Source organism: Trachinotus anak, unplaced genomic scaffold, assembly GCF_046630095.1.
Source record: "Trachinotus anak isolate AG129_WGS33_773 ecotype Australia unplaced genomic scaffold, CSIRO_AGI_Tana_v1 ptg000005l, whole genome shotgun sequence".
In the NCBI taxonomy this organism is placed as follows: domain Eukaryota; kingdom Metazoa; phylum Chordata; class Actinopteri; order Carangiformes; family Carangidae; genus Trachinotus; species Trachinotus anak.
The window spans coordinates 16883712-16911407 of NW_027273856.1; the positions used below are offsets into that span (position 1 = coordinate 16883712).

The 27696-nt window shown below is 41.4% G+C and overlaps 1 protein-coding gene across 1 annotated transcript; it reads left to right on the plus strand.

The window, feature by feature from the left end:
- Positions 1-1165: 1165 nt before the first annotated feature.
- Positions 1166-27246, plus strand: emilin1a (elastin microfibril interfacer 1a). Its single transcript, XM_071478605.1, has 12 exons — positions 1166-1468; positions 15473-15589; positions 17373-17530; positions 18288-18387; positions 18847-18955; positions 19044-19217; positions 20955-22232; positions 23609-24023; positions 24367-24492; positions 24682-24699; positions 24799-24933; positions 25496-27246. The coding sequence occupies exons 1-12, from the start codon at positions 1356-1358 to the stop codon at positions 25813-25815; spliced, it is 3063 nt and encodes a 1020-aa protein (XP_071334706.1). The 5' UTR covers positions 1166-1355; the 3' UTR covers positions 25816-27246.
- The last annotated feature ends 450 nt before the right edge of the window (positions 27247-27696 follow it).

Here is a 27696-nt window from a genome sequence, read left to right on the forward strand (position 1 = left end):
GCGCTACAGTGAGTCGCTATCTGAAAGTGACGACATATGCAGCTAGCTGGTTAGCATGCTAACTTCAGCAGAAGAAAAGACATGACAGCGAGGCAACATTGGAGACAGCTCTTGCTGAGTAAAGGATGTTTCCTCGAGACTGGTAATTAAACAGCTGTTAATGCTAATGTAAGCTATGTAGCAATAGCAAAACTTAGAAATGGCTCCTAACAGCATTAATAAGAAATAGCATCTAAATCAAGAATGTTAAGAAATTAGAGGAAATTCAATGCACCGTTATCCAGTTGCCAGTTTAGCAAAAGTTACAAAGTCTCTTAAACTAACGTGGGCAACAAAACAAAACTTTGGTGTGTTCTCAAAAACAGAGATTTGAACATCTTCTGTGACAAACTCCGTCTGCGTGGGAAGAGCCTGTGATGAGACTGAGATCTCCAGAAGAGCTACATGGACCTGACGGTGCGACGGTTTCGTTTAGACGTGACAGGCCAGGTGTTGGTCAAGAAGCTGTTCAAATGTATGGATATAGATGGACAGCTATTCATTAAAAGTCAACTTCTGGATATAACATTTGTGTTTTTACTGTCATATTCTTTAATTCGTTCCTTTAATAAAACATTTCTGATGATCTTGAAAATCTTGAATGTGGAAAAAATATGTCATTGATATAAAGAAGCTCTAGCAGTAAGATATGTATAGGCGTAGTTTACCATCACATGAGGGCTGTTGGGGGAAAGAAAGCCCAGTCACTGCAGACACATGGCTGACTGTATATCATATGCTCTAATTTTAAACATTTTCTCCGTCCATTAAAAGTGGCACCTGTTTTTGAACTTTATGATGGGGGGGCTTTAAAGTTCCTTGGAGCTTGCTTGTTTTTCTTGGACTGTCTTCTGCAACTTTGTTGTTTTGACATAAAATTGCTTTGGCGAGGTCAAAAATGTCTTCCTGAAGCAGTTTCAGGTGAACTGAAGTGAAAGGGGTCGAGTCTCAAAGAGAAACAGAGAAAATGGTGGAGGGGAGAGGGTCTATCCATATGTACACAGAGAGAGAGAGAGAGAGAGAGAGAGAGAGAGAGAGAGAGACCCTGAGCTGGCACGCCGGCTCTTGGAGCCCCTGCAGGAAACTTTCTTCCTGTTGCTCGGCTCCTCGGCGGCAGGCAGAGCCCGCCGCTCCCTCAGCTCCAGACCACCGTCTGAAATGCACTTGACTGGACACCGCGGGGGTAGTGGGACTTTCTCGCGCTGTGAAGTCATGGCTCTCCATCCTCATTCACGTCACTGAAGATAAACACGGGAGACCGACTCTGGGACAAACTTTGGGACGAACTTATTTTCTCTTGAGCCGCACTCGGCTTGATGATGGAGACCTTATTTTACCTGCTTGCCTTCATGTTGACCCGGGTCTGCTGGGGTCTCGGATACGCGGAGTCCAGTGTTCAGACCGGACAGAGAGCGGCCAGCAGACACAGGTAAGGTCCACATGAAGCGTCACCAACCTGCGGCTCATTCAGACTGCGATGGTTCTGCAGCAGGGAGCCGCAGTTCAAAACCTTCATTGGAAAAATGCTAATTTAAGGTTTTCGACGATGGTGCGGGTCACCCACTACACTGCTGCTGCTTCTGGTGGGTCATCCCCGGCAAAGATAACACATTAGGCAATTAATTGATTAGTCGATTGATTGCTGGTTTCAGCCTCTTTTTTCTCGATAACTATGAAATATTAATATGTTTTGGACTGTGGACAAAATCACATTTGAAGACTTCACCTTGAGTTCTGTAAAACTGTGATGGGATTTTTCAAGATTTTATGACATTTTATAGGTTAAATGATTTAATGATAAGATAAAAATAATAATCGACAAGTTAATTGATAGGCTAATGAAAATAATTGTTAGTTGCAGCCCTAAATTAACTGAAATAACAAAATTTAACTACATTATTAATTAACGTGAGAATGACAAAGTTATCTTTTCCTGTGGGTTACAACTGGACAAAATCAATTTCATGGGATTGTTTCCCTGATTAAAGTCTTTTTTATGTCCACACTGTCAAAACATCTTCTTAGACGTAAACATGGTGTATTTTGTATTTTCAGAGGAAATGTCTTATTTGTGAGTATGTCTGTTAGTCAGCAGGGGCCCTCCCTGAATGGGGTGGGGGTGGAGGAAGATGTGGTTGTGATGATTCAAGGGCCCCAGAGCTGTACAGGGCTTACAGGGATTATAGATATTTACTGTTTCAGGGCCTCAAGTGTAAAGTTTTCAGGGGGCCCAGAATCTCAAGCAGTGCCTCCAGTGTCAGCCTTGTTGGGGGGGGGGTTATCATTCTTGCTGTCAGGCAGAGGTGAATGGGCTGCTGAGTTGCAAGGACAGTGAACTTTGTTTGAACATCACTTATCCAGAAGATGGATAATGTATAAAAGGAACTTTTTCCACTAAATTTCGTCTCGAAATTTCCACTTGAGTGATTCAGATTTATCACCAACTTGCCCTCTTTTATGGCACAGTAAGGAAATCATTTACATCTTAGCAACTGTTGATTAATAGTCACTCATAAATCAGTGATGGCTGCTTGGGTCCCCACTCATAAAGCTGTTCATATTGTAAGTGAGCCAACACATGTATGTTTTTATTGTGCTGTTGCAGCCGCATAGTGTGTTATTAGCATGTAATTGAACTTATGCCTGAGGGGAACGTGTGTGGAGGACCCCCTCACCTCAGTGGACAGATGTGTGTGTGTGTGTGTGTGAGAGAGACTTGTTTTTGGCAATTTGAATGACTGTGTGTGTGCAAGTGTATGAATACAACAGAATGTCTGACTGAGTGAATGTCAGAGCTCTCTCATATGGTGTGTATCTGCCTGCATGCCTGCATGTGTTTGTACTTAGTGTGTGTGTGTGTGTGTGTGTGTGTGTGCAAGGCAGGCCAGGCTTCTGGAAGCTGAGCTCCTGCAATATGAGCTTCAGTCAAGTTTGTCTCCACATCACAGCTGCACTGCTGCTGCTGCTGCTGCTGCTGTGGCTGCCTGAGCGATGAGATATGGATGGTTGGCCTCTCTGTCGGTGGATGTTGAAGCTGAACTGTTGGCTACTGTGAATGAGAGACGGAGGGAGGCACACAGAGAGGAGGACACAGGGCGGCAGACAGAAAAAGAGAAGAAAAATTTCAATTGATGAAGCAGAAGTGAGAGATAAGAAATCAAGAGAGGGATAGATGAATAGAAGAGAGGGAAATAGATAAACTATCTGGTTCAGAGAGAGCAAGATAAGTGAGCCGAAGATAACACAGAAAAGGGAAGAAAAAAGACGGCGGAAACTGGCAAGAGAAGAAAAAAGAGGGTAAAGGAAACAGATGATCTGGAGAGAAGAGAGAGAACTCGGGCAGGCGAGACAAGAGGGGATGAAAGAGTGAGTAAAGACTGAGAGCAGTGACCCAATGAGAGAAAAGACAGACTGTCAGGAGCAGAGAAAAGGGCCTGGGTCCTTATATGCCTCACTCCTGCTGAAACCAGTAGGCTATGAAGGAGTCAGCATGGCTGGGCTGTGGCATACACACACACATACAAACCACACACACACTCAGAGTGACGCAACAGGGAGAAGAATGCGCTGGCCTGGTGCAATGCGGTTTGCCCCTTTGACATCTGTTTGAACTCTATCGATCTGTTTTGACAGATGTGTGAAGTATTCCATAAGTGGTAAAGGGTGTTGAATGAACTGAAGACATCCAGCAGGGGTCTTATGGGGGGTGGGGGTGGACAGGAGGACCCGGAGTTGTCTGACACATCTTCTGCCAAAATGTCAGAGCTACACGTCATCCTCTCTGCTCCAGACAGAGGCAGAGGGAGGAGCTGGTGCATCCATGCAGGTGCAGGTGGGCTGCAGCTTAAAGGACAGAACATCAGATCACCACCGGAGGGAAGCAAGGAGCAGATACAGAGTATCATCATCATCATCTTCATCATCATCATCTCTGTGTCTGACTAATCATACTCATCTTCCCCTGCACTTTGTTACATGAGGGTGCTCACTGCAGGGGCCATAAAGGCAGACAAATGCACTGTACTGTTATTCAGCCTCTGGATGTCCAGATGTTGTGTTGACATGAATTTAGATAACAAAAAATAAACTTTATGATATGAGGCATTTAAAGGCCCAGTAATGCAATTGCACTGAAGGTAATAAGACAACCTACATATTTATTTTTTCATGATCTGAGCTATTTCATGAACAAATCCTATACACTACAGGATATAATCATAGATAATGCCTCCTTTGTAGCCTTTTCCAGTTTCAATATGACAGTACCCCTTGTGCTCAAAGCCAAGTCCATGCAGACATGATTTTCCCAGTTGGGTGTGGAAGAACTTGGCAGACCCTATCCAACCCTATCCAACGCCCAAAATCAGAGCCAGGCTATTCCTGATGGCCGTACGTATCATGGTCCCGCCTGGATATCTGCTGCATCTTTTAAGTCACAAATTCATTCATAACATTTATAACAGAAAGAATGTGGCAAATACAAAGTCACCAGATGGTAGAAAATCGTCTTAGAGATCGTCAAGCTTGTAAAGGATGTCATCAGGTGACTGTGAAGTAATGAAAACATGACTGAGAAAGGAGGAGGAGCTCTTCCATTAAAGACAATACAAGCCATGTAAAATCAAAGATGGTGCAGGACTCCATGCTCACTCACTGACTGAAGATAGAGGATTGAGTCCATTGATTGTGTTGGCCTCAGAAGAGATCGTTTCTGTCAGATATAATACTGTTTTTGTTACTTTACAAATCCATGATTTAGCCGTTTTTCCCGGCTTCAAACTGACTAAGATTTCCTGTCATCCAGTGACTTTATATTTTCAACACAGAGTCTACACAGAGCCCTGTGAGTTCTGTAAGTTATCCATGCAGGACTGTGATAGGTGATATATGGTCCCAGCTCAGGCCTGTGCCCTCACTCAATAATGCTCCCATTACACAGGAGCATTATTGAGTGATCCCTGCAGCCAGGTTTTGCAGCCAGGTTTCAACATACTGTGGAAAACCTCCTCAGGAGGGTGGAGGCTGCTACAGCAGCAGATTAATGGCCATGGTTTGAGAGCGAGACAGTCAGATATGATGCAAGTGCACATACTGTGTTAGGGTGTCCAAATACATTTAGCCATATAGTGTAAGTACTACATATTAAGCTTCTACAGCTCATCCATTAGGACGTGCATTGAATGTCATTTGAGCTGAAAGTCAGTGGAGAATTTTTTTAGCTGTAAAGAAAAAAACTTTTGTTGTTTACTGTTGTGTATTTTGTATTCCTGTGGATAATCGTAAACAACAAACAAACAAACTCTCAGTTCCTCAGAATGAAAGAACATGGGCTTCTCTGTGCTGCTGCCATTTGGCACCAACATTTAAGAATCACAAGGAGAAATCAATCAAAACAGAGGCACAGATAACAGTAGCCACATTAGACCAAGGTTTATCTCTGTCTACATAAAGTACAGGACCAGTGCCATTTAGTTTGCGCTTCTTCTGTTGTGGAAAGGAAATCTTGGGAAATGTAAAAGGTCATAATAAAATAACCAATAAAACATCAGTAATTCATACTCTATTAGTTATACGATCTAAGGACTGGAATTGAAAAAAAAAGTCAGTTTGGACTCAGAGAGAGAATAATTGTCAGTAATTTAGCTTCTTTTAATAATTGCCCCAGAGCAGACCAATCACCCCGGTGCCTCCAGTGCAGCAGAAATCGACTGTGGTTGAACTCTCTTCTGTTGTGGTTGCTCAGAATTTTGCTTGCATGCAAAATCTAATGTTGGTAAATTACAGAACCTTTATTATTAAGTCGTTGTTTAATTTGCCTCGTGTCCATCTGAAGGAATATAGTTGCCACTAATCATTATAGACTATGAGTTATAAGCTAAAGGAACATGTTATGAAGTGCTCATTAAACTGACCCTAAGACAGTTAAAAAATGAACACTGACTCCCAGCTCCACTTCTTCCACCACTTGGGTCCAGACTGAAATAAATAGACTGAACAACTGTTGGGAGGATTTTTCCCCTCAGACCACCATGAAGCCAACACAGAACTGCTAAAAACTGCAGTTCCTCAAATGACCACTTGAGACTGGCTCCAAGTGAGTCGGTCCCGATAAACTCTCATGTTAAAATGTCCAACTTTACAGCAGAAATGAACACATTTACAGCCTGGTACCAAAAACAGTTTCGGTCTCTCTGGCTCATGTCCACCTTCATGACAACTGAGGGGTGAATTTTTATATAACTCACCGGTTTAAATTTTAGGCGTAAAGTTCTGCATAATAGAGGACATACTGGTTTGAGTGATAGGTGGGTGAGTGTATGCTTGCCACAAACCAGCATGTACCAAAGTCTTGGCTTCACACACTGCCCACCTGTTTGCCTATTTTTGGATCAGCCTGGAGTCAAGTGGAGTTAGGCTCTGCCAAGATGGCGATGGTGGAGCAGCCCACTCTGAGCTTCAAAACTGCTCTTCAGAAACCTGTGGGTGACGATACGGAGGTAACATCTATCTTTAGATACAGTCTGTGGTATCACCATGATCAGGTCAAAATTTTAATTTGTCCAATTCTTTGGCAAGTCAAACTAATTTAAGGTAAACTAATGACACTTCCATCAGCCTCAGCTGTACATGTTAGCATGCTTAGCTAAGATGGTGAACATTGTAAACATTACACTTGCTAACTTTCATTATAGCCTTGTCATTTAATAGCATGTTAGTGCGCTAACATTAGCATTTAGCTCAAGTTGCTTAAGTAGATATTGTCTCAAAAGCTGCTAGCATGTCTCTTGTTTCTTTGCATCTGAATTTTAACACGCAACTGCAGCACACTTTCAGAGAAGTACGCATTTCCCACAATGCACTGTAATATAATAAAGAATCCTGGTCACTACAGAGACAGCATACCAAAATGCACGAGTGTGTCGTCAGGCAGTTGGACTGTAACAGGACTGTCTTCATCTTGACCAGTCTTTGGAAAGTGTCCAAGCTCACTTCATGTGTGATTTTCTGCTTTCTGCTAACTGGGCCAGTAAACAAATCTCCTTACATATGGTAATGGAAATGTGGGAAAAGGGATCCTTTCCAGTCACAGCCATTGTAACCTAATTACCATAGTTCCCAGTATGCATAGCATTTGAGAAGACCTTCTTTACCTCACTTAGAAAGGGTAAAGTTACGGAACAGTGACACATCCCATCTTAACACACATGAACAACTGAAACTATAAACAACCTGACAAGACTTACAGTTACTGAACTTACTATTTTGTGCTTGGGAGCAGCTAATAAAGTTTTACCTGAATAAATAGTCTGCACTATTTTGGGAAACTGCAATTTTAAGGCTTTGAGGAGGTTTATGTTTCAAACACACATGCCTCCATAAATGGGTAAAATTCAGCGGGCCTCGAAAGCCCCCTGCAGACCTGTGAGTGTGGCCGAATCTGAGCAATAATGTAAAAGCAAATGGCAGTATCATGGACATTCTCTGTAAATCTTTGTGACCGCCAGGCTAAACAATCAGAGAGAAGTTTACACAGTCACGTTGTTCCTTCGTGTTGGAACAGGTCCAAAGGGAAAACTGTGTGCTCGTGCGAGTGAAACTGCATTTTAAGAGCGAACAGACAGACTGGAAGAATGTGTGCGTCTGTCGTTACGTGTGTTTGTCTGTCGCCATTGCGATCAATCAAGCATGAGTGAGTGCACTCGAGTGTGCATGTTGTCGTTTGTGGCAGTCTGTGTGCTCTGCGGTGTGTGTACAGCGGGATACCTTTACAAGGACGTTGGAGGGGTGCTTGACCTCTGGGTCACAGTTCAAACACTGAGGCACTCCCCTTTTCATCCACTCATTCAGGTCGCTGTCAAAGCCTTCCCTTGAAGCTAAATGAAAGATCCGACGACAATGGGCGTCACAAAGTGATTTCTTTGTTTAAGTATTAAACCTTGGCTTCCTTTTATTTCCTTTCATTCCTTCTTCCTCCCACTTAGCTATTTATGTCACTGAGTATTCCAGTTTTACCCACAATCCTCCGCTGTAGGGCTCATGCAGAGGTGCTTTTGAATAAGATGAACCTGGTATGTGTGGGGTGAGATGTCAGGCGGTGACTTCCTGCCCGACTATGAGGTGTCTGACTGCCGTTTTATAAGGATGTGAAATTTACAGGGGGATAAAGAAATGCTGAGACAGGTGCAACAGTTCCCCTCACGCTGTGTTATGGCTCTGTAAATAAAGTGAGATGTGTACAATGGAGGTTTCTCAATGAAGATGTTGTGTGTATGTGTCTGTCTGCAGGAGGACAAAGTGTGTGTGTTAAATAACATGCATGCAAGCGTGTCAGTATTTTTATGTTGTCAATGTGTAATGTGAAGACGATAATCATAGTCCTCCTCCTCTCTATTAAGCATTTTAGCATCTCTCAGCACATTGTTTTGGTTTTACTGGTTTACTGTTTTGTTGTTCCCTGCTCTCATCAGTGTCGTTTTCAGACATAGCCTTCAGCCCTGTCTTTGCTTGTCAGCTCAAAAACTCTTAAAACCCACTAAACCCACACCAAATAGTCGACAGACAAAGTTAGGAGAACACAGTGGAGCATTAGCAGCCAGAGAGCCAGATATTTTTCTAATGTTGCTCTGCGTGTGTTGGTTATGTAAATTAGCAAATGTTTGCTAACACGTTCGTCATATCAGCTTCAAAGGTGATAAAATGCCACTGTTGTGTTTACAGACTGTTTTCCTTGTCTACATGTAGCAAAAATACAGGTTTGAAAGTCTCTGATTACTTTGTTCCGACTCTTCATTGAAGCTATAATATTTACTATGACTATTCATGACCATTCAATTCCAGCAAATGGAAATTGTCTGAATGTCTTGCACATCATTTTACAGACATTACCCAGCCCCAGCTGCACTCTGTTACATTAAGGAAGTTAACTAGATGTGGATTTGCCAAACCAATCAGTTAGACCTCGTCCCTGAAATCTTTCCACTTGTGAAACCGAAACATGGTGTTAGGAAACTCGTGGGATATAAATTCTAACACCGTGTTTTGGTTTTATAACAGAGAAGGCTATAATGATGAACACTAACCAAAATGGTTTGCCAAATCCACGTCTGGTTAGCACAGCCCCTCTTAAGGGATGCAACTGATGGTCCCAAATGAGGCTCAACATTACCCCAAAATTAGCTTTAAATATTTGATATCTTTGGAAGCTCTCCTCAAGAATTTCCCCAAAAGTTCATTAGGATTTAACAATGTGTGGCTGCACAGCAGGAGCCTGTAATGACCGTCCCACTGGAGCCCACTGAGGTTTGAAGGCTTAGACAACTTGAAAGTTTAAATTCAAAGAAATCATTGTTCTCTAGTTTTACATGTCCTTTTTTCTTTAATCTGGTGCTATCTGAGAGACACTGTGCAAATACATATTGTAGTTATAAACATCAAGTAATATGTGCAGGAACTGGACTGTTTATGTGCTGATAACGTAAAGGAAACAGGGAGATTAGGTGCTGAATACGCCATTGAAGGGAGACCAGGCACACACACCCACACACATGTTCTCTGTCTCAGTAAACATGATGCTGAATGGCCAAAGTTACAGACTTAAATTTGAATGTTTACCTGGCGTGAAGGTGTGTCGTGTAGTGAAGTGGAAGTGTGAGTGTCCTTGTCTGCCTGTGTGTGGCTCTTGTGAATGGAGGGCTCTGTGTGTGTAGAATGACATGCATGTGTGCTTGTAATTGTATTTTATACTTATAGAAGAAATGCCAAGTGTAGTTAGTGGACTTTCATCTGAGCGATTTCTTTACAGCCATTTGGATTAATGGGACTTTACTGGATTACTGTTGGGAATGCTTAACTTCACACTGGTTAGAGAGAGAGAGAGAGAGAGAGAGAGAAGAAAAGGCCAACGGGTTTGGGGCTGAAATGTTCTTTTGAAGGTGTTATACATGCAGCCGAAAATATCCTCATAGGAACACATGCAGGAAGTACATCAACAAATTCACTACCCTCTCACTGTGAAGGGCATGCGTCTAGGCACAGGCACACACACACCCACCCACAGACACAATCTTTCAGTGCTACACTAACACTTAGTCATCCTCCTACTAATATAAAGGCTCCTCTTATGCATTTCGTTGGAAAAGCCAGTGATGGAGTGATGGAAAACGAACTGGCAGGGAGGGCGGTATGTACAAAACTGTGAGTGTGGGTGTTTGGAAGCTGCAGAGAAGTTGTGGGAGCTGTGTGTTTGTATATGCATGCATATGTGTGCGTGTGTCTGTGTGTGAATCCACATCTGTGTCTGGTCTGTAGTGTGAAAAGTTAGATGCTTAGGTTTATTTATATAAGACCCAGCGCCTGGTCTCCATCAGAGGAGATAGGGTGTGAACGTTGCCAAAATGTATTCTTTATCTGCTGTCGGTGGCCCTGAGCGTGAGTGAGTCGGGATAACAGATCAGCAGAGCTGGTTCACTGAATCACAGTGACAAAAAACAACACCGTGGAACTGCAGGGGGAAGAGACAGAGCTGGTTTGATTTATCACTGCTGTCTGATATCAGATGTTGCTGTTCCTATCTGCACTGTTTCCTCTCCTGATGGAGATGTAAGAGACGATGTTTCTCGAAAACTGTTCAGCCTAACAAACACAGTAAAACAAAGATAACCCTGGAAACCCTTACACGGCATAATGCAATAAGGATCCCTGTGATGAGCTGCAAGACTGTGGAAACCCATGAGGGGAGAAGCAGCTGTGTTTGGAAGCACTGACGCCGACTGACTTCAGATGTATGTTGGCAGAGTTTTGCTCTGAATCAACAGTCTCCAAGCTCTTACAGACACGTTAAATATAATATAGCAAACTGCAGAAAAGCACAGCACAATGTAATTCAGTTGGATGCATAGCGTGAGGAGGCTGATCGCTGTGAAGAACCGCAAATCTGTGGAAATACACGGAGCAAGTTACAGCATTTGTTTAGATGCACGACTTGGATGGTTTTAGCCAAATGACTTTCACTTATGCTCATCTGGCTCTGACCCCAGACTCAGCTGAACTCCCCCATCCATCCCCCCCTAAAAAAAATTAGGATTCATTTCAAATCTGTTCAAAGCAACAAGATATACTGTGAATATACAAAACACAAAGTCTGTATCTGCAATCCATACTCTGGGAATCCACTGGAAAAGCATCCATCACTCACAGCAGGACTACAGCACTGTCTGGATCATTAGCACCAAGATTCACTTGCATTTAAAATAAAATATCTAGAGCGTTAGTGGTGAAAGGTTTCTTTTTGTTCTTTAATCCAATGATCTGATCTGACGGCAGATGGAAGAATTTTTCTAATTTGAAACTGATATATATTTTGACAGGGTTTTGAACAGGGCTTTTAAATCCCACTGAGTCATTGTGTAATTGAGCAGACAACAGTACAAGAGGAGGAAGAAGTATTCAGATTCTTTACTTCAGTAAAAGTGGCAACACTGCAGTTTGATAATACTTAATAACAAGGTCCTACATTCTTGATTTTATTCAGTAAAAGGTATTTACTATATGATTTAACTGTTATTTTTATCACTCTCATCATGCATGTAAGTTGTCAAATATTTTGAATGCAAAATCTTTATCTGCAAAGTGACTTGTTACCACTTACCTCTAGTGTTGTCTCACAGTGCGACATCGTGGAGTTTGGTGGCCAAACTTTTTTTTTTTTTTTTTAACATAAAACATAATATAACTATATTTTGAAAAGGGTTAATTGAATTTACTGCCATAGACAAACTTTGTAATGGAGACACTGTTTTCTCTCTTTAATCTCAAACGACTGTTTCTGTATTTCTTGCTGCTTATTGGCCAACATATACATACTGTGACAGTCCAGCGAATTCATCAGTCTACTTTGAATACTTGAGTATACAGATAGTTTTGGTTTTATTTGACCAGCAGTGAAAATGAATGGACTGCAGTTCTGAAAAATTATACTTGAAAAAAATCAAGAGCATGTTTTTGTACTTCCACAAACAAGTCAACCACCAGTAATTCTATAGTTTTTTATAAACAATGACATTTAGACGTTTAATTATTCATTGCTGTTAGAAACAAAGTAAACTCTCACACACATATATATATAAATAGCCTCAGTTCTTTGTGGAGTGGATTACACAGTCATGTTGCCAATCTCCTGATCTACCATATTCCAAAGATTTTCTACGGGATCCAGATTTGGTGACTGATGAGGCCACTGAAGTTCACTGACCCCATTGTCATGCTCATGAAACCAGTTTGAGACGACTTTTGCTTTGTGACCTGGTGCAACAACACCCAGATAGACTGTGACATCCACACAATTATTGATGATTGATAGAAGCCAGGTTGGATCCACGATTTCATACTGTTGAAGCCAAATTCTGACCCTATATGCAAGTTTTAGCAGAAATCCAGCTTCATCAGTTTTTCCAGTCTTCAACAGTCCAGTTTTGGTGAGTCTGTGCCCACTGCAGCCTCAGATTTCTGTTCTTGGCTGAAAGAGTGGAACCTAATGAGGTCTTCCTCCCCTGACCTGTATCTGCATGATTTTATAGATTGCTCTGCTGATTGGCTGATTAGATAATTGCATAAACTGGTCAATGAGAACATTATCATAGCACATACAGCTTCCTCCAGGCTGTCTGGGCTGTGGGCGAGAGACGGGCTACATTCTTATTTAGCTGTCTTCTTTAATCACCACCAACACAGAGGGACAGTAATCACAACTTTATTCTTCCCTTAGCAATGTCAGAAAAGACTTTCACACCAGTCCTCCCGGAAACAACCAAAGGTACCCCACATACTAAAGGGGGTTGTATATAAACTACTTAAATGTTACACCTACAAAATATATATTTTATATATTATATATTTAAAATAATACATTTTTGCAACTCATAATTATATGATTATAAAATATCAATTAATATCAACCAATAATATAATAAACTCAAATAATATTGCATCACTTCTTAAACACGTAAATTAATATGGTAACTCAAATGTGCACGATAACTAAGATTACATATGTGTATATGTATACACACTCATTGAACACTTCATGGAATTATATATTTATTCTATTATATATGTGTAAATCTACGTGTGTGTGTGTGTGTGTCTATTATGTTCCTTGAGAAAAACCTTTGCTGTAGAATCTGACAGCTAATTAGTGATTTTCACTTTCCCACGTAGAGGAGGAACAGGAGCAGCAGTCATGTGGGGCTGGGGAGGATTGTAACAAGATAAACTCCTTCTCAGTCAGACAAGCTCTGGGATGAAGAGGAGGATCAGGGTCTTAGGGGGAACAGGGCAGAGGTAGACAGAGCGAGGGACACGGATCGGAGGGAGAAGGGGATAAACAGAGATGGACGGGGAGGGACGCAGGTGGAGAGGGATGAAATGAAAGAAACAGCAGGAGTGACAAAAAGTGTGTGGGAAGAACGAGACAGATCCACACAGACGAATGTAACCTAAAAAATAAAGTGAGTTACACATAGAGCAAGAGAGTAAGAGTGGCAGACATGAAGACAGACAGAAAAAAAGAAGGAGACATAGAGGGACAGACTGACAGACATGAAGCCCGAGAGATGAAAGCCGCTGATTGACTTACCAGTATGAAGGAACTCCTTGTACGCTCCAACTCTTATCTGTAAACCCTTAGTTCTGTTCAGATGAATGTGAGAGTGACACTAATTGGCCATAATAACCACCAGGGAAATAGCAGTGGATGGGGATTCTGGGTAATATGAAAATGATGATAGAAAGTGACTGAAGGACGTCTGTGTCTTAAATCTATCTGTAGTTGTTATCCAGAGAGATATCTGAGGGTCAGGGGAGGTCAGGGGGCTGAGGACAAATTGAGAAGCATGCAGACTGAGGGGGGGGGTATGGGAGTGTATGTGTATGTTGTTGTCCTGCATCTTTGGGTTTAAATACATGTTTTTGAGAACTTTGTTATGTGAAATCATTTTTTGACAGCCTTCACTTTACAGGGACTATTTGAGAATTAGCGTTTGAGTTAGGGTTAAGACAAGGCTTAAACCAGAATGAACCCTGAAGCTGCTGTAATCAGTATTTCTTTATTAAGAACTGATCAAATGTAATGTGAACAGTTGGTTGTGGTGATGATCCCGCCGCTATTTTAACAAACTTTACCTGCTCAGCATCAAGGGGGACATACAAAGTTAGTGACTAGCTGGTGCAGGTATTGGAACATCTAACAGCTATGACTTCAATATTTCCCGAAGAGGTTGGTGGCAAAAAAAGTAATAACTAATATGGGAGTGAATGTGCTACCTACATTTGCCAATTGGTCAGAACATGACTCCAAATGAATATTATCGTTGTCTCCTGGACGTGTAAATAAGAAACTGTCCGCCAACAGGTTCACTATATAAATGTATGTAAATGTGATAAATTTACAGTTAAGCCAGGTTTAAATTTGAGCTACGTTCATGTTTCAGTAGCTAACATTAGAAAACTCATTTGAATGGCAATAGCTGATTAGCTGACAGATTAAACTAGCTGCTGAAGCCCCATATTAATTAGCTTCAGCTGAACTTTAAGATGCATTGTGCAGTATGAGGACTGTCAATGTTGTTCCCCATCTTACGTTGGCATTATCTTTTCACAGTTTAGGAATTATTATAGAGACTAGTAACGCTGTCAATGCACTTATGAGCAAGTGAGTATTATATTAGAACAGCAAATCTATGCTTCAACTCACAGACTTGACCTTGATATCTTTCTTCTGGTGTTATTCTGGAAAGAAAAGCAAATAAGTATATTGCAAAAAATGTTGAACTATTCCTTTATCCAGCGGCTGGTTCTGGACACACTCTAAATTTGATTTCCTGTCAATTATTTCACAGGGCTAAAGATTAACTTGAGATTATACACAATTGAGAGGCAAAAAATTGTATTATCAGTATCATATTAAGTGTTTGTGGAATGAATGTGGTAGTTTCAGTATAAACACTACAAGGATATGTGTGCATGTGTGTGTGTCTTTGTGTGGGTTGGTCAATGTGCAGTTGTGGAGGCATACAATGGGAGCCATTGTTGAAATCATGCAGTTATCCTGAACTGATCTGACATTTGCACCAGCGGACAATTTCTCTTGAATGTTGTACAGAATAATAATCAGTCCGGGGGTTTGAGATATTGATCTCAAAACCCACTGGAGCCTCACATTCAACAAGTGACCAGATTTCTGATTGTTATTTTTCCAAATCTTTCCTTTTCTTTGCCCAGAAACAAAGAATGGCAGCTGAGTGTATACTAACAGTGTATGTGTGTAAGAGGACTGCTATGTTTGTGTGAAGGCCTGACTCTAAAGTTACGGTCAAACTGCCAGTCATCACACAGTTATTCATTTGTCATTTCCTTTTCCCTGCTTGTGATTTCATAGGAACTGGTGTGCTTATGTGGTGACACGCACAGTTAGCTGTGTGATGGAGGATGGGGTAGAGACGTACATCAAACCAGACTACCAGCGCTGCACCTGGGGCCAGTGTCCAAGAGTGGCGTGAGTATCTGTTACTCTCCTCTTCAGTATCTCATATATCCTCTGATTCTCTCTCTCTGCTGCTGGCATCTAATCTGTATTCAGTCATGTTCCTCCAACTTCCTGTCAGTTTCACAGAAGTTTGTATCCTCTATCTGTGCATCTTCTCTCCCCCTTTCCTGTCTGTGGATACTGATCTCACTCAGCTCTTTTCATTTTCTGTTCATCTTGCTCTCAGGAGAGTTTCAGCAGTCTGGTCAGGAAAGTGATTGTTCGGAGCTGTGCTCGTGTGAAGCCAGAGCGTCACATAATTGCAGCAGAAGTACTGGTCTCAAACAAACACATATTACTCTGGTGGAGCTCTGGTTTGCCTGGAGCATATTCAGTATTATGAATGTTTATATTCATTCAAGATAGCACATTTACCATAGATATGATTGATTGAATTATTTTTCCAGATGTTTACTTTATGTTGTGAGACAACATTAATCAAGTGCTCCTTTGAAGTTTTGACCATGTTGTTTGAGTCTGGCCTGGCTGCTTGATCCCCATGCCTGCCAGGGACCTCAGCCTAAACCTGGGCTATGCTAAGAATGAAGCCGACAGGGGTTCCAGGCACCACAGTCTAGTACCCTACCCCGTAAAAGCAATCTCTCCTTCTTACTCTGTCTGTCTTTCTTTTTTATGACTCTCCTCCTTTCTTACTGTTTCACTAACTCTACCCAACTCCTCCCTCCATCTCTCCAAGCCCTGTTTTTGTTTTTCCTCTGAGAGTACGTTGGATCCCTTTTTCTCACGCTCCCGGAGCAGGGAGCTGGAAGATGAAATCTTTTCTATGGCACAGAAACGGCTTCGCAATACCTACAGTGGTGTTTGTGGGTTGGCATAAGGGACCTGCAACCTGCTGAACTCTCCCAATCAGGGCTTCTTAACGTGCCTGTGACGCTGCCATAAATCTTTATGGAGACTTCCGGCCAATTCTGGTCTATTTATTGCATTGTTACTGTAACAGGGACTCTCTTCAGTGGCAGAGCAGAATGACACATCATGATGATAAAATTATAGAACAACTTGCCAAATAAAACATTTCTTTTCAGAGGGATCATCTATTTGCAAGAAATTAAGATTTAGGGCTGTCTGAATGCAGTTGATGTCTTTTGGAAAATGGGACAGGAATAACATTTAAAGTTTACAAAGCACTCTTAATCTCATCCATCATCAGTAGACGATTTGTAGCTATTTCCAAACATTTAAAGGCTCAATGCACATTAATATGAACAGATTACAGAGATTATATTCAGTACATAGTTCAGGGACTGCTGTAGGTCCTTGACATCGATACCAGCATCACACTGGAAATTTTAAATCTCATAATTTTTGTGATCTGGCACCAATCAATTTTGTCCCAAGTTGACTGGAGTTTTAAGACGCATGTCAACACGACTATGTCTACAGCCATGCTATCAGCTCTCTGAGGCTGTTCTTAGGCACAGCTGTCCTTTGCTTTGCTAACATTTGCATTGCAAAAGGCGCAAAAAAAAAAAAATGCTAACGTGCTAATGGTACAATGTCTGCTATATTCACATTCTTAGTTTAGCGTATTAGCTTGCTACCATTTGCTAATTAGCACTAAACACATAAATCCAGGTCACCAGCATGGCTCAAAGATCAAGTGCTACATGTAGAATACCAACTTCAACCAACGTCCAGTCCATGTCATTAGTGTTAAATGTTTAGTCAGTGTAGAGAAGCAGCATTTGTCCTGTCCATCCAAAATGACATTTCACAACTGTTTCATCCTCAGCTACCGGACATACAGGAGGCCAAGGTATAAGGTGGCTTACAAGATGGTGACAGAAATGGAGTGGAAGTGTTGCCATGGTTACTCGGGGGAAGACTGCCATGACGGGCCACAAGTAACCACAACGGGTCACAACACAGGAGGCGGGCAGAGAGGAGAGGGTAAGGAAAGAAGACTGAAAATTCAGATTTAATCCATTAAGGATTTGGATGTACCTAATTTTCATCATAAAAACTGAAACATGCTCGAGATGTGCGTATTCTCCCATGTGTCTTGTGAGTCTTTAGAGCTTAAAAATGAATGAATGAGTGAATTCGTCTGACTTTTCAGGGAGTCCTATTAACAGTTGCATAACTGTAAAATACAGCTGGAAATCTCTTTTCAGAAAAAGTCCGTAATTGAATCCAAACCAATCCAGTATGCTGACTTTGCTTAAAGCCCTTGAAAACTCAGTTTCAATCTTTGTTATTTCTCTGTTTCACACAAAGCAACAATCAAAGTTAATGTTCAGGAAATTATGTAGAGTTTAACAGTCAAAAACTCAGCTAATCTGCCTCATCTGGACTGTTGGGGTGTGGTTTGATCAGATTTGGTGGACAGTGCTGGCAACAAAAGCAGACAAACCACTGACTCATCAGATCTGGATTCAGATGTTGCTAAACTCTGATTGGTTCACAGAACTAAATGACATCATCTTTTCCCAACTGAGCGACGGTTATGAAAACAAAGCGGTCAAAGTTTGGCAGAAAATGTTGTGTTCATGAAAGACCACATCGCTCATGTCAAGAATCCAACTGAGAAAAAAGGTTTTCAGGGTTTTAGCAATGTTTCATATTGTGTTGATTGTGCATTTTTTTTTATATATTAAACTCAACATTTCCTCTTTTTATACTGGCTTTTCATTTTCGTTGTCTCAAGATGACACTGAGAAGATTCGACAGCTGGAGGAGACGATCCGTGGTCTGACCAAGGACCTCCACAACATGCAGACCACCATTCACGGCATAAACGAGAGGCTGTATGTGGATGTTGTTTTAAATTGATCATGTTCAGTGTTTTATTTCATGAAGTGCAAAAGGCTGAAAAACATCCTGAAAACCCCAAATACGCTGATACAGTATCACCCAGCATGCTGGAGATTGCACAGTGTAGGTCTTTTCCTGTTTATGAATGTTTATTGCAGCAGGTCAGTTTATGGAGAGAGGATACACTTGTTTATTAACATATATGCTAAGACAGGTAATTACTTTAGGAAGACATATATACGTATCCTCAAGAAGATGTATCCTGTGACTTCTGCCATGATGGTCAAAGTCCATCAGCTGAATTTAGACTAAATCTTCTCTCCACATGTGACATTCATGATTACATGATACATTTTTTATTTTCTCACCCTGCTCTTTGGTTTAACACACGTCTCTTTTTATGACAAATTTTAGCAAGAATGAATGGAAATCTCATGTCTTCCTCTATATAGGCCTGGTCTGAATGGGGCGATTGTCCCTGCTGATTCAGCTCAGCCACACATGACAGAAACCATCAACAGCATCCAGACCAAGCTGGACCACCTGTATAACAGGACACAGGTAAGATATTTCTGTTTTTCTGCCTGTCCAGATATCTACATTATAAATGTAAGGATAGACCGATTTATGTGAATATTGTTGTTGGTAGGTCCATGATCAGACCCTGCTCAACATCAACAACCACCTGGTGAACGGTGGGGGCAATGAGCTGGATGGAGTGGCCAGAGGAGGAGGATCTGGGGGGAACCAGCTGAACACTCTGAAGGAGGAGATACTGACTGAGCTGGAGAGACGGGTGTCTTTGTCCTGCTCTGCCTGCCAGGTGAACCACAATAACTGAAAATCTGGCAAACAAGGCAAAAACATTAAAAAAAAAGACACAAAAATGAATTTAATTTCTGTTTGTTTTGCTGCTCAATTTTCATGGATCTACTCTGTTCCCAGTGGTGCTCCGTCAGTGATTTGTGCTGCCTAAAGCAGTAAAACCTAATGGCCACATGCAGACTGTAATACAATAAAACAGAACTCCCACATGAACCACTGCACAAACAAATAGTAAAACTAAAGAACAATACTGCAGAAAAGTCAATAATCAGGCAGTGAAAAAAACTGGCAACAAACAGAACAACCAGCTGTTTGAAATAACTGGTGGGTTAGGACTGGGCGTAAAACAAGTTTGTTTTTGTCTTTTTTACTCACAGTTTCTTTGCATCTTTTTATGCCTCTGCACCAACCAACAGCCGAGCCAGAGGCATTATGTTTTTGGGTTGTCTGTTCCATTCTTTGGAACACGATATCTCAGGAATGCCTTCAGGGAATTTCCTCAAATTTGGTGCAAACATTCCCTTAGACCCCCTTCCCTTAGAAGATAAACTGATTAGATTTTGGTGGAGAAAGGTCAAAGGTTAAGGTCATTGAGCTCACATCTGCCCCCATCTTGTGAATGTAATATATAGGAACAGCTGGAGGGAATTTCATAACATCTGGCGCAAATGTTGACTTGGACTCGAAGATGAACTGATTAGAATTTGGTGGTCAAAGGTCAAAGGTCAAGGTCACTGTGATTTCACAAAACACTTTTGTTTGTGGCCATCAATCAAGAATTCATACACTAAGTATTACACAATTAAACATAAACATCTGATAAGATGGTGAAGTGATGACATTTTATATTCAAAAGGTGAAAGGTCAACTTCATTGTGACATCATAATGTTTTGCAAAGACACTTCTGGCTTTTATTCAACACAGTAACTCGGGAACAGAAGAGGATTGTGACCATATTTCACATTTGGTCAGACACTGAATTAGCAACACTCATCTCAGGTGTCCACCTTGAAACTCTTGTGATTGGTTAGATCTTCTGTGCTGTCTGTGCTGTCACTACATATGTTATATGAATCCGGACAGACATGGATGTAAACTGCAACTTGACTGGTTGGCAGAGGTGTACAACTGTGAGGCAGTAATATTAGTTTTTATTCTGTTGTTGCACCTGAACTTCAGTATTTTTGTCATTCAGGAGATGAAGAGAGGCTGTGTAAATCCTTCCCAGACCTTGCATATCAAATACACCTCAGATATTATATAAAGTAGGCCTATTTTATCACAATAAAGTATTATGGAAAAGCAACAAAGGGAAACTTGTGATGCATTTTCTAATTCCTTAATCGCTCTATTGCTTATATAAAAACATGTATTAAGTCTTTTGTGCCTCCAGAGGCAACTGTATGAAATCTAATAATTTGCCTCAAGTGATGTCACTTGAGTCAGCATAGTTTGAAATTTGAAAATGAAAAAACTACATTAGCCACTGTTAGCATAACACATCCGAATCTCTGAAACAAACTCTTAGTGGTTAAGTTGCATTGGGTGATGTAGGCGTACACTTTACACCACTTTCAAATCTAATAGACCACAGACTACTTTCAAATCAAACAATTTGGGATGGAGTATCATCTTTGCATGGAAACCCCTTCATGATAAAACAGAGGACATAATTGATACAAGCTATACAGCTAAGAAAAACAATCACAGCTTTTGTAATCCCTTTTCTCTCAGGCTGGTGTGGAGGACCTGAGGCGCCAGCAGCAGGAGGACAGGGAGAGGATCAGGGCTCTGGAGAAGCTGGTCAGCTCCATGGACCAGCACTTTAGGCAGAGCCTAGAAATCTCACGCAGTGACAATGAGCGCTTCCAGACTTGCTGCAGAACAGTCACGGAGCTGGACAAGAAGCTGTCAGATGTAGAGGTCCAAGTCACCTCCACCGCAAACAAGTGTGACACCATTAAAGGGCGTCTGGATAAGGAGCTTGCTGGGACCGGTGGTGGAAAGGGAAGAGTGACAGAGGACAGGTTGAATGGCAGACTGAGAGAACTAGAGAAGAGGGTGAATAACACTGTGAGGAAGGCAGAGCAGAGGTGTACAAATACCGGGAACAACATGAAGGATACTGTCCAGAGGGACGTGACACAGCTGCGCAACATGGTCCTCAGTCGGCTCGACGACCACAGCTTCAAGATAGGAAAAATAGAGCTGGACGTGGCCGTTCTTGGAGACACGGTGACAGACCATAGTCGACGTTTAAGTCAGCTGGAGAACATCACAACTTTCCTGGACAGAAGGCTAACGTCGACCACAAAGATGTGCAATGAGACCTGTGGGCCTAATGGAAAAGGCCAGAAGACTGATGACACTGTGAAAACCTTGCAGTGGACAGTTGTGGCTAATCAAGAGGAGATCCAGAAGTTTAACACCAAGTTAAATAATCTGTCTGTGTCAGGAGACTCCCTGAGTGAGAAAGTGATCAACTTAACGGACGATGTTAAAAAGATAATAGCTGTGACGGGGAAAAACGGCGAGAACTTCAACCGGATTGTCACAGAAGTTGAAAGTTTAGGCCGTGACTTTGAGGACTGCTCCATTTGCAGCACTATGAAGGAGGACTTGCGTTCACTCACCAACTCCACCATCACCGGTTTCAACAGGTGCCAGACAGAGCTGACGGATCTGCGGAGAAAAGTTGACTCGGGAGAGTCTGTCTGCTCTCAGGTGTGCTCCAACCTTCAGGAGGAGGTTGGACGACTCAGAGAGGAGGTGGAGGAGTGCACTGGACAGTGTAAAACCAACATAAATGATATCAAGACACGTTTGGATGGTCACGCTGTCCACAATGGTAAATTAGGAGGCGATCTGAAGTCCATCCAAGGAGAGCTGGCTGGGTTCATGTTCACCTTTAACTCCATTAATGATACTCTGAAGGGCCTGGGAAGGACTGTACAGACACATGGGAACATGCTGACTGATCTGACCAACAACAAAGACGATATAGTATCTGAGGTAAGATTCTGTAATGATGAACATAAAATCACTGCCACTTATACTGCAACTGTAATTACACTTTGTGTACATTATATTTGGCTTTTGTGACCCCTTAAATTTACATTGACTCATGACCCTCGTCATAGGTTATTTTCCTATGAGTTGCAAGCACTTCAACCAAAGACTGACTAATTTAAATAGATTTTAGAGGCCTGAAGAGGTTAAACCATCCAGGTATTCATAGTAGCTACAGTGAAAGTCTACAGCAGCATTGAGCTAAATGCTAAGGTCAGCATGCTAGCCTGCTCACACTGACAATGCTAACATGTTGATGTTTTGAGGGTATAATGTTCATCATCCTAGCTTAGCATCTCAGCCTGCTAACATTTGCTAATTAGTGCTAAACACAGTGCTAAAGTAGAGCTGAGGGTGACTGGAATGTCATTATCCTAAGTGTTGTTCAATTTTATCTTTGTGGTGGCACTAGATGAAAAGTTAAGGAATCACTAAAGTTATTACAGTTCATCCTCTGGGGAACATGAATCTGTTTATCCAATATCATGATCCATCCAATAGTTGTTGAGGCATTTCATTCAAAACCAAAAATGTCAACATGCAAGTGGAGCAAGAGAAAAGACCAGAGGGCCACCAAAGTGATTAGGACTCATCCTCTGAGCACCATGAACGTCTGCAGAAAATTTCATAGCAATTCATTCAACAGCTGTTGAGATATTTCAGTCTGGACCAAAGTGATGGACGGACTCACCATCATTGTTCAGAACTGTGCTGCAAATGTGGCTTAAAAAAAGCAAAAATTAGCAAAAAGCCAGAAAAATAATCATTATTTGTCAAACAAAAAAAATTCACCAGAATTCCCTCTTGTTTCTTAAACAAGTAAACACTTGTGACCGCTCATATTTTCTTGTGACCCCTTTGGGGTTCCCTTGCCCCAGTTTGGGAACCACTGTATTATGTTAAACTTTAAACTCGTCCTTCAGAATTACACAGACAAGATCAAACTACTATTATGATAACGATGGTAATTAGCTGATCATCTGTGTTGTTATATTAACCGGTACACACTGAAACATAACTTTTCTTTATGTACTGTTAAAACAACATTATGTCAATCAAACGTTTCTCATGATTATCTTGGCAACAGTGTTTTCACATAATGTTGTTATAGTTATAGAAACATCTGAGCATATTACAAATATTTGAGTCTTCTTGACAGACATGGCCTAGATGATATGCTTGCATATATTTGTGTGTATAAGATACCATAGGAAAATAAATCATAGCAAAGATGGAAAAAAGTATATTTATAGAAGAACTTTGTCAAAGGAAACTCACCCAAAATACACACGTTAACAAGTATCTACATTCTCTACAAGGTGAACAACCTGCAGAAGGAGCTGACAGAGCACGTTGATGACTCAGGGAGTCGATTTGACATCCTGGGCAAAGAGATCGAAATAATGAGGAGCAACTATGTGATAGAGGTCGGGGAGTGCCGACAGGCCAGCGACGGCCTGGACCGGAGACTCTCCAAGCTGGAGGGGGTGTGCGGACGCTTCGACTCTTTCTCAGACAGCCTGGAGAGGATCAAGGAGGGCCTGAACCTACATGTGTCTGGACTGTGGAGCTGCGTTAACGGGCTCAATGTCACGGTAACATCTCAAGGAGATCTTATCGACAATATCCAGAACGTGCAGCTGGAGAACATCCACACCAAGATACGCAGTGTGAACTCCTCAGTGGTGGACTTGGCCAAGGAGTTCCACAGTTTCATAGAACAGGACTTCATGGGTAAGTCAGAGAGGATGGAGGCCATGGGATTTGACTTTTGGTTAAGAGATAGCACCCAGTTGAAGGGAGGCAAGGTCAGGGTGAGGAAAAAATAGACCAAAGACAGAATGCAGCCTGTCATCCTGAGAAGCATTTCACTTAAGAGCCCATAAAGTCTGCGATCTGTCTGAAAGAGAAGCTTTAGTAAACATGAGGGTGAAAAGCACGTCCTAAATCACCCCGGGTTAAATGTCTTAGCGTTCTTGGCTTATTGTACATGTTTTTCCCCTAAGAGACACTATTCCTGGTAAAAAGATTTTCGTCTGTCAGTTGTGCATTCTCACCAAACATTCTGCTCCTCCAGGTCCACCTGGTCTGCCAGGACCCCGTGGAGAGAGAGGCGAGCGTGGACTCCAGGGTCCTGTAGGGCCCCAAGGGAGGGTGGGACCTCCAGGCAGAGACGGCAAGCAGGGACCAGTGGGACCACCAGGTAAAGACAACAGACTCTTTCTATACTCTGTTTACTTTAATAACACTGACTGATTTACAAGTTGTATTTTTTACTTTTTTTTCTTCACATCTACTGTAGATACAATGAGATAAGAATAAAAAATAAACAGTACGAGTGATGTTGTTGGATGATGAACTCACTGTTTTTATCTTTCATCTGACTTCTCAGGTCTCAGAGGTGAACAGGGTATGTGTTGTTCTTACTAAACAGCAGATGAAAGCGCTCATTACTCTTTGATCTTTATTTCACTCTGACTCCTACTCTCTGTTTCTGCTCCACGTTCAGGTCCTGCAGGGTCTGATGCCCACGTGCCCCGCCTTTCTTTCTCTGCCGCCCTGACTCGTCCAATGAGAGGCACAGGAACCATAGTGTTTAACGAGGTCTTTGTTAATGAAAACAATACCTACAACCCCAAAACAGGTCAGTTTCACTTCAGCTGGAATTTCAGCAGGTTCTTGGAAAGATCAGTAAGATCTTGTTACTCCTTCACTTTTCTGAAAAATGTAGTGATTTTAAAGGGCCATATCACCCAAATTACAAAAAAAATAAAAATTGAATAAAATAAAAAAAATAATAACACAAATTAGATATAAAAAAATAAAATTAAATTAAATTTAAAAATAAATAAATAGAGACACACATTTCTTAGAGGGAGGCCTTTTAGCCCTGAATTTTGTTCTAGATAAACTCAGCATAAATAGTGTTTCTTGTTATTTCTGTAAGTCAGCATGCAAAATATGTATACCTGTGTTACCTGTGTTAACATCAGCCACATTTGCTGCCCGTTGTCTGTCACTATTTTTCATGAAAGAAAGAAATGTGTCTTTGAAAGTTACTCATGGAACATATTGACAGAAATATGGAAATAAATGTGGCTGATATTCATTTTTTTCCATCATGATATTAAGGAAGTCTGACCTCTATGTGCAACAGGAAAGGCACAACATTAATATCCTCCTCGTTACCTGTTTCCATTCTCCAGGTTATTTCACAGCTCCAGTGAAAGGGAAGTACTTCTTCAGTGGCATTCTTACAGGCCACAAGAACATGAAGATCGAGGCTGTGTTGTCCAAGTCTAACACCGGCGTGGCCCGAGTGGACTCTGCTGGGTATCAGCCCGAAGGCCTGGAGAAACCCATGGCGGAGGCCAAACACATTCCTGGAGCTCTGGCTGTCTTCAACATCATCCTGCCCATGGAAGCAGGGGACACAGTGTGTATCGACCTCGTCACGGGCAAGCTGGGCTACTCCTCTGAACCTTTGACCATCTTCAGTGGGATGCTGCTGTACGAGACCATCTGATTGGACGCAGTATCGTCATGACCAGTCAGTCTGGGTGAAAAGTTCGGCACTCAAGCATCTAATTTGTCTGTTGAACTCTTAAGAGACAGAGTCATTGACTGAGCAGTCAAAGAGACTGAAATAACTGGACTGGATTCATTCAGCAAGGAGAAATACACTTTATACTTTATGTGCTAAGAAACAAGGAAATTTCAGCTACAATGATTTGTTTTGTGTTTCACAGCTTTAAGGAAACTATCTGTGCAAAAGAAATGTGTTTTTTGCTATTTGACATATGTTTGCTTCAGAGAAAGCCCCCCCCAGGGTTATCTTATAATTCCATATTTCATGCTGTGCTATAAACTTGAATTCTTCACTGATCACACCAAGATAGCCTCCAGGTCTCACTGGTGTCACTGAAAGGAAGTTGGTAAGATGATAAAGGATTAAGGATGTGGGTTTTTTTGTTTTTTTGCGTGTTATCCAACCACAGCATATCAAATGTTCAGAGGTTATTACTCATTCTTCTTTTTTTCTAATGTAGTTTCTTTTTTACCTCATTGCTCACAGTTTCATTTTGACCACAAGCAAATTCTCAGAAACATAATCCTGAATACCAATTGTCTTGGAAAAAAAACTGCAGAGTGATGTAGGCGGAGGGGGGTCACAGTCCAAACCACTATTCTTCAGAGGGAAATGCACAAATGAAGTCACTGACGGTTCAGACGAGAAACCACAGGATTTTATAAATCATACGACAGCAAAACAATAAGACCATTTTAGGACATTAGCTATGCCCAGAAACACAAGGGGAGGAGGATGGCCAGGGAGGGAGAATGGGGATTTTTTTCTGTGTCCTAATAAGGGCCATCTAAACTTGGTGGAGGATCAAGTAGTTAAAGTTATGAAACTATTACCATTAGTCCATCTTACAATGGAATTCTTGTGTAAAGCTAGCAATAACAAATAATGGAGCTACACATACCACTGTCTCTATTCTACAAATCCCACCTCTTTCATGAATAAACACACATCCTGCTTTTAGAAGTCTAATTGAAATGCCTACAGAGGAAAATATGTGCATGGTATCAAGTTTGTAGATATTCTTGAATGTTTTTTTAAAGGAACATTGTACATTTTCTGCAGAGATGACACATCAGATTGGGCCACATGTTGCATTATATTTATATTATTGTTGAAGTAATACATCAGCATATCAGGGTTTGCTCACAGTGCATATTGTTTGACTTTTTTTTTCCTCAGTGTTCAGTGTGGAAATGTATTTTTATATGTTTCTATGCTTTGTATGACCTTGAAGGAATGTAAATATTTTTCAGCTGTTTTGCCCTTATAAGATTTTTTATGAATTACCACTTCACTTTTCCAGGTACTGTATATGTTTTATATGTTTTTGCCATGTGTGCCTCGAATACAGATACCCAGTTTTACACAGCTGCTGTCAACAGTCTCACTTTTATCTGGATTTTCTTCCTTTATTAAATGAACAGGAACGTGCCAGATTCTACACACTGTTTAGCCTGCGTGGGACTTCACTTATTTAATCTGGCACTTTTTTGGCTTTCACAAGTACACACAGCTGGGTTAACTTTTGTTCCTGGCTCGTACTTAACCCTCTTTCAATCTCTTTATCTTGATTCCAGTGGGTTATTTATAGTTGAAGACTTGAAGGAAAGCCATTTCACATGCTGCACTGCAGTGACACCTTGTGTTCAGTTTCATTACTTTCTTGCTGATCCTTGAAGACTGTAGGAAGTATGTATGACTGTAGAAAGTATCACTTTTCTTCCAGTCTTTGCACATCCAGTACTTATCAATGGGAATTACAGGTAATCTGTCTGAGCATCTCCACATTCAATAGCTGCCATTCCACTGTCACTCACG

Coding starts and splice junctions, on each gene's coding strand:
- emilin1a (XM_071478605.1), top strand. CDS start 1,356: ATGATGGAGACCTTATTTTACCTGCTTGCCTTCATGTTGACCCGGGTC. Junction 22,233..23,608: donor AAGACGATATAGTATCTGAG/GTAAGATTCTGT, acceptor ATTCTCTACAAG/GTGAACAACCTGCAGAAGGA. Junction 24,934..25,495: donor TACCTACAACCCCAAAACAG/GTCAGTTTCACT, acceptor TCCATTCTCCAG/GTTATTTCACAGCTCCAGTG.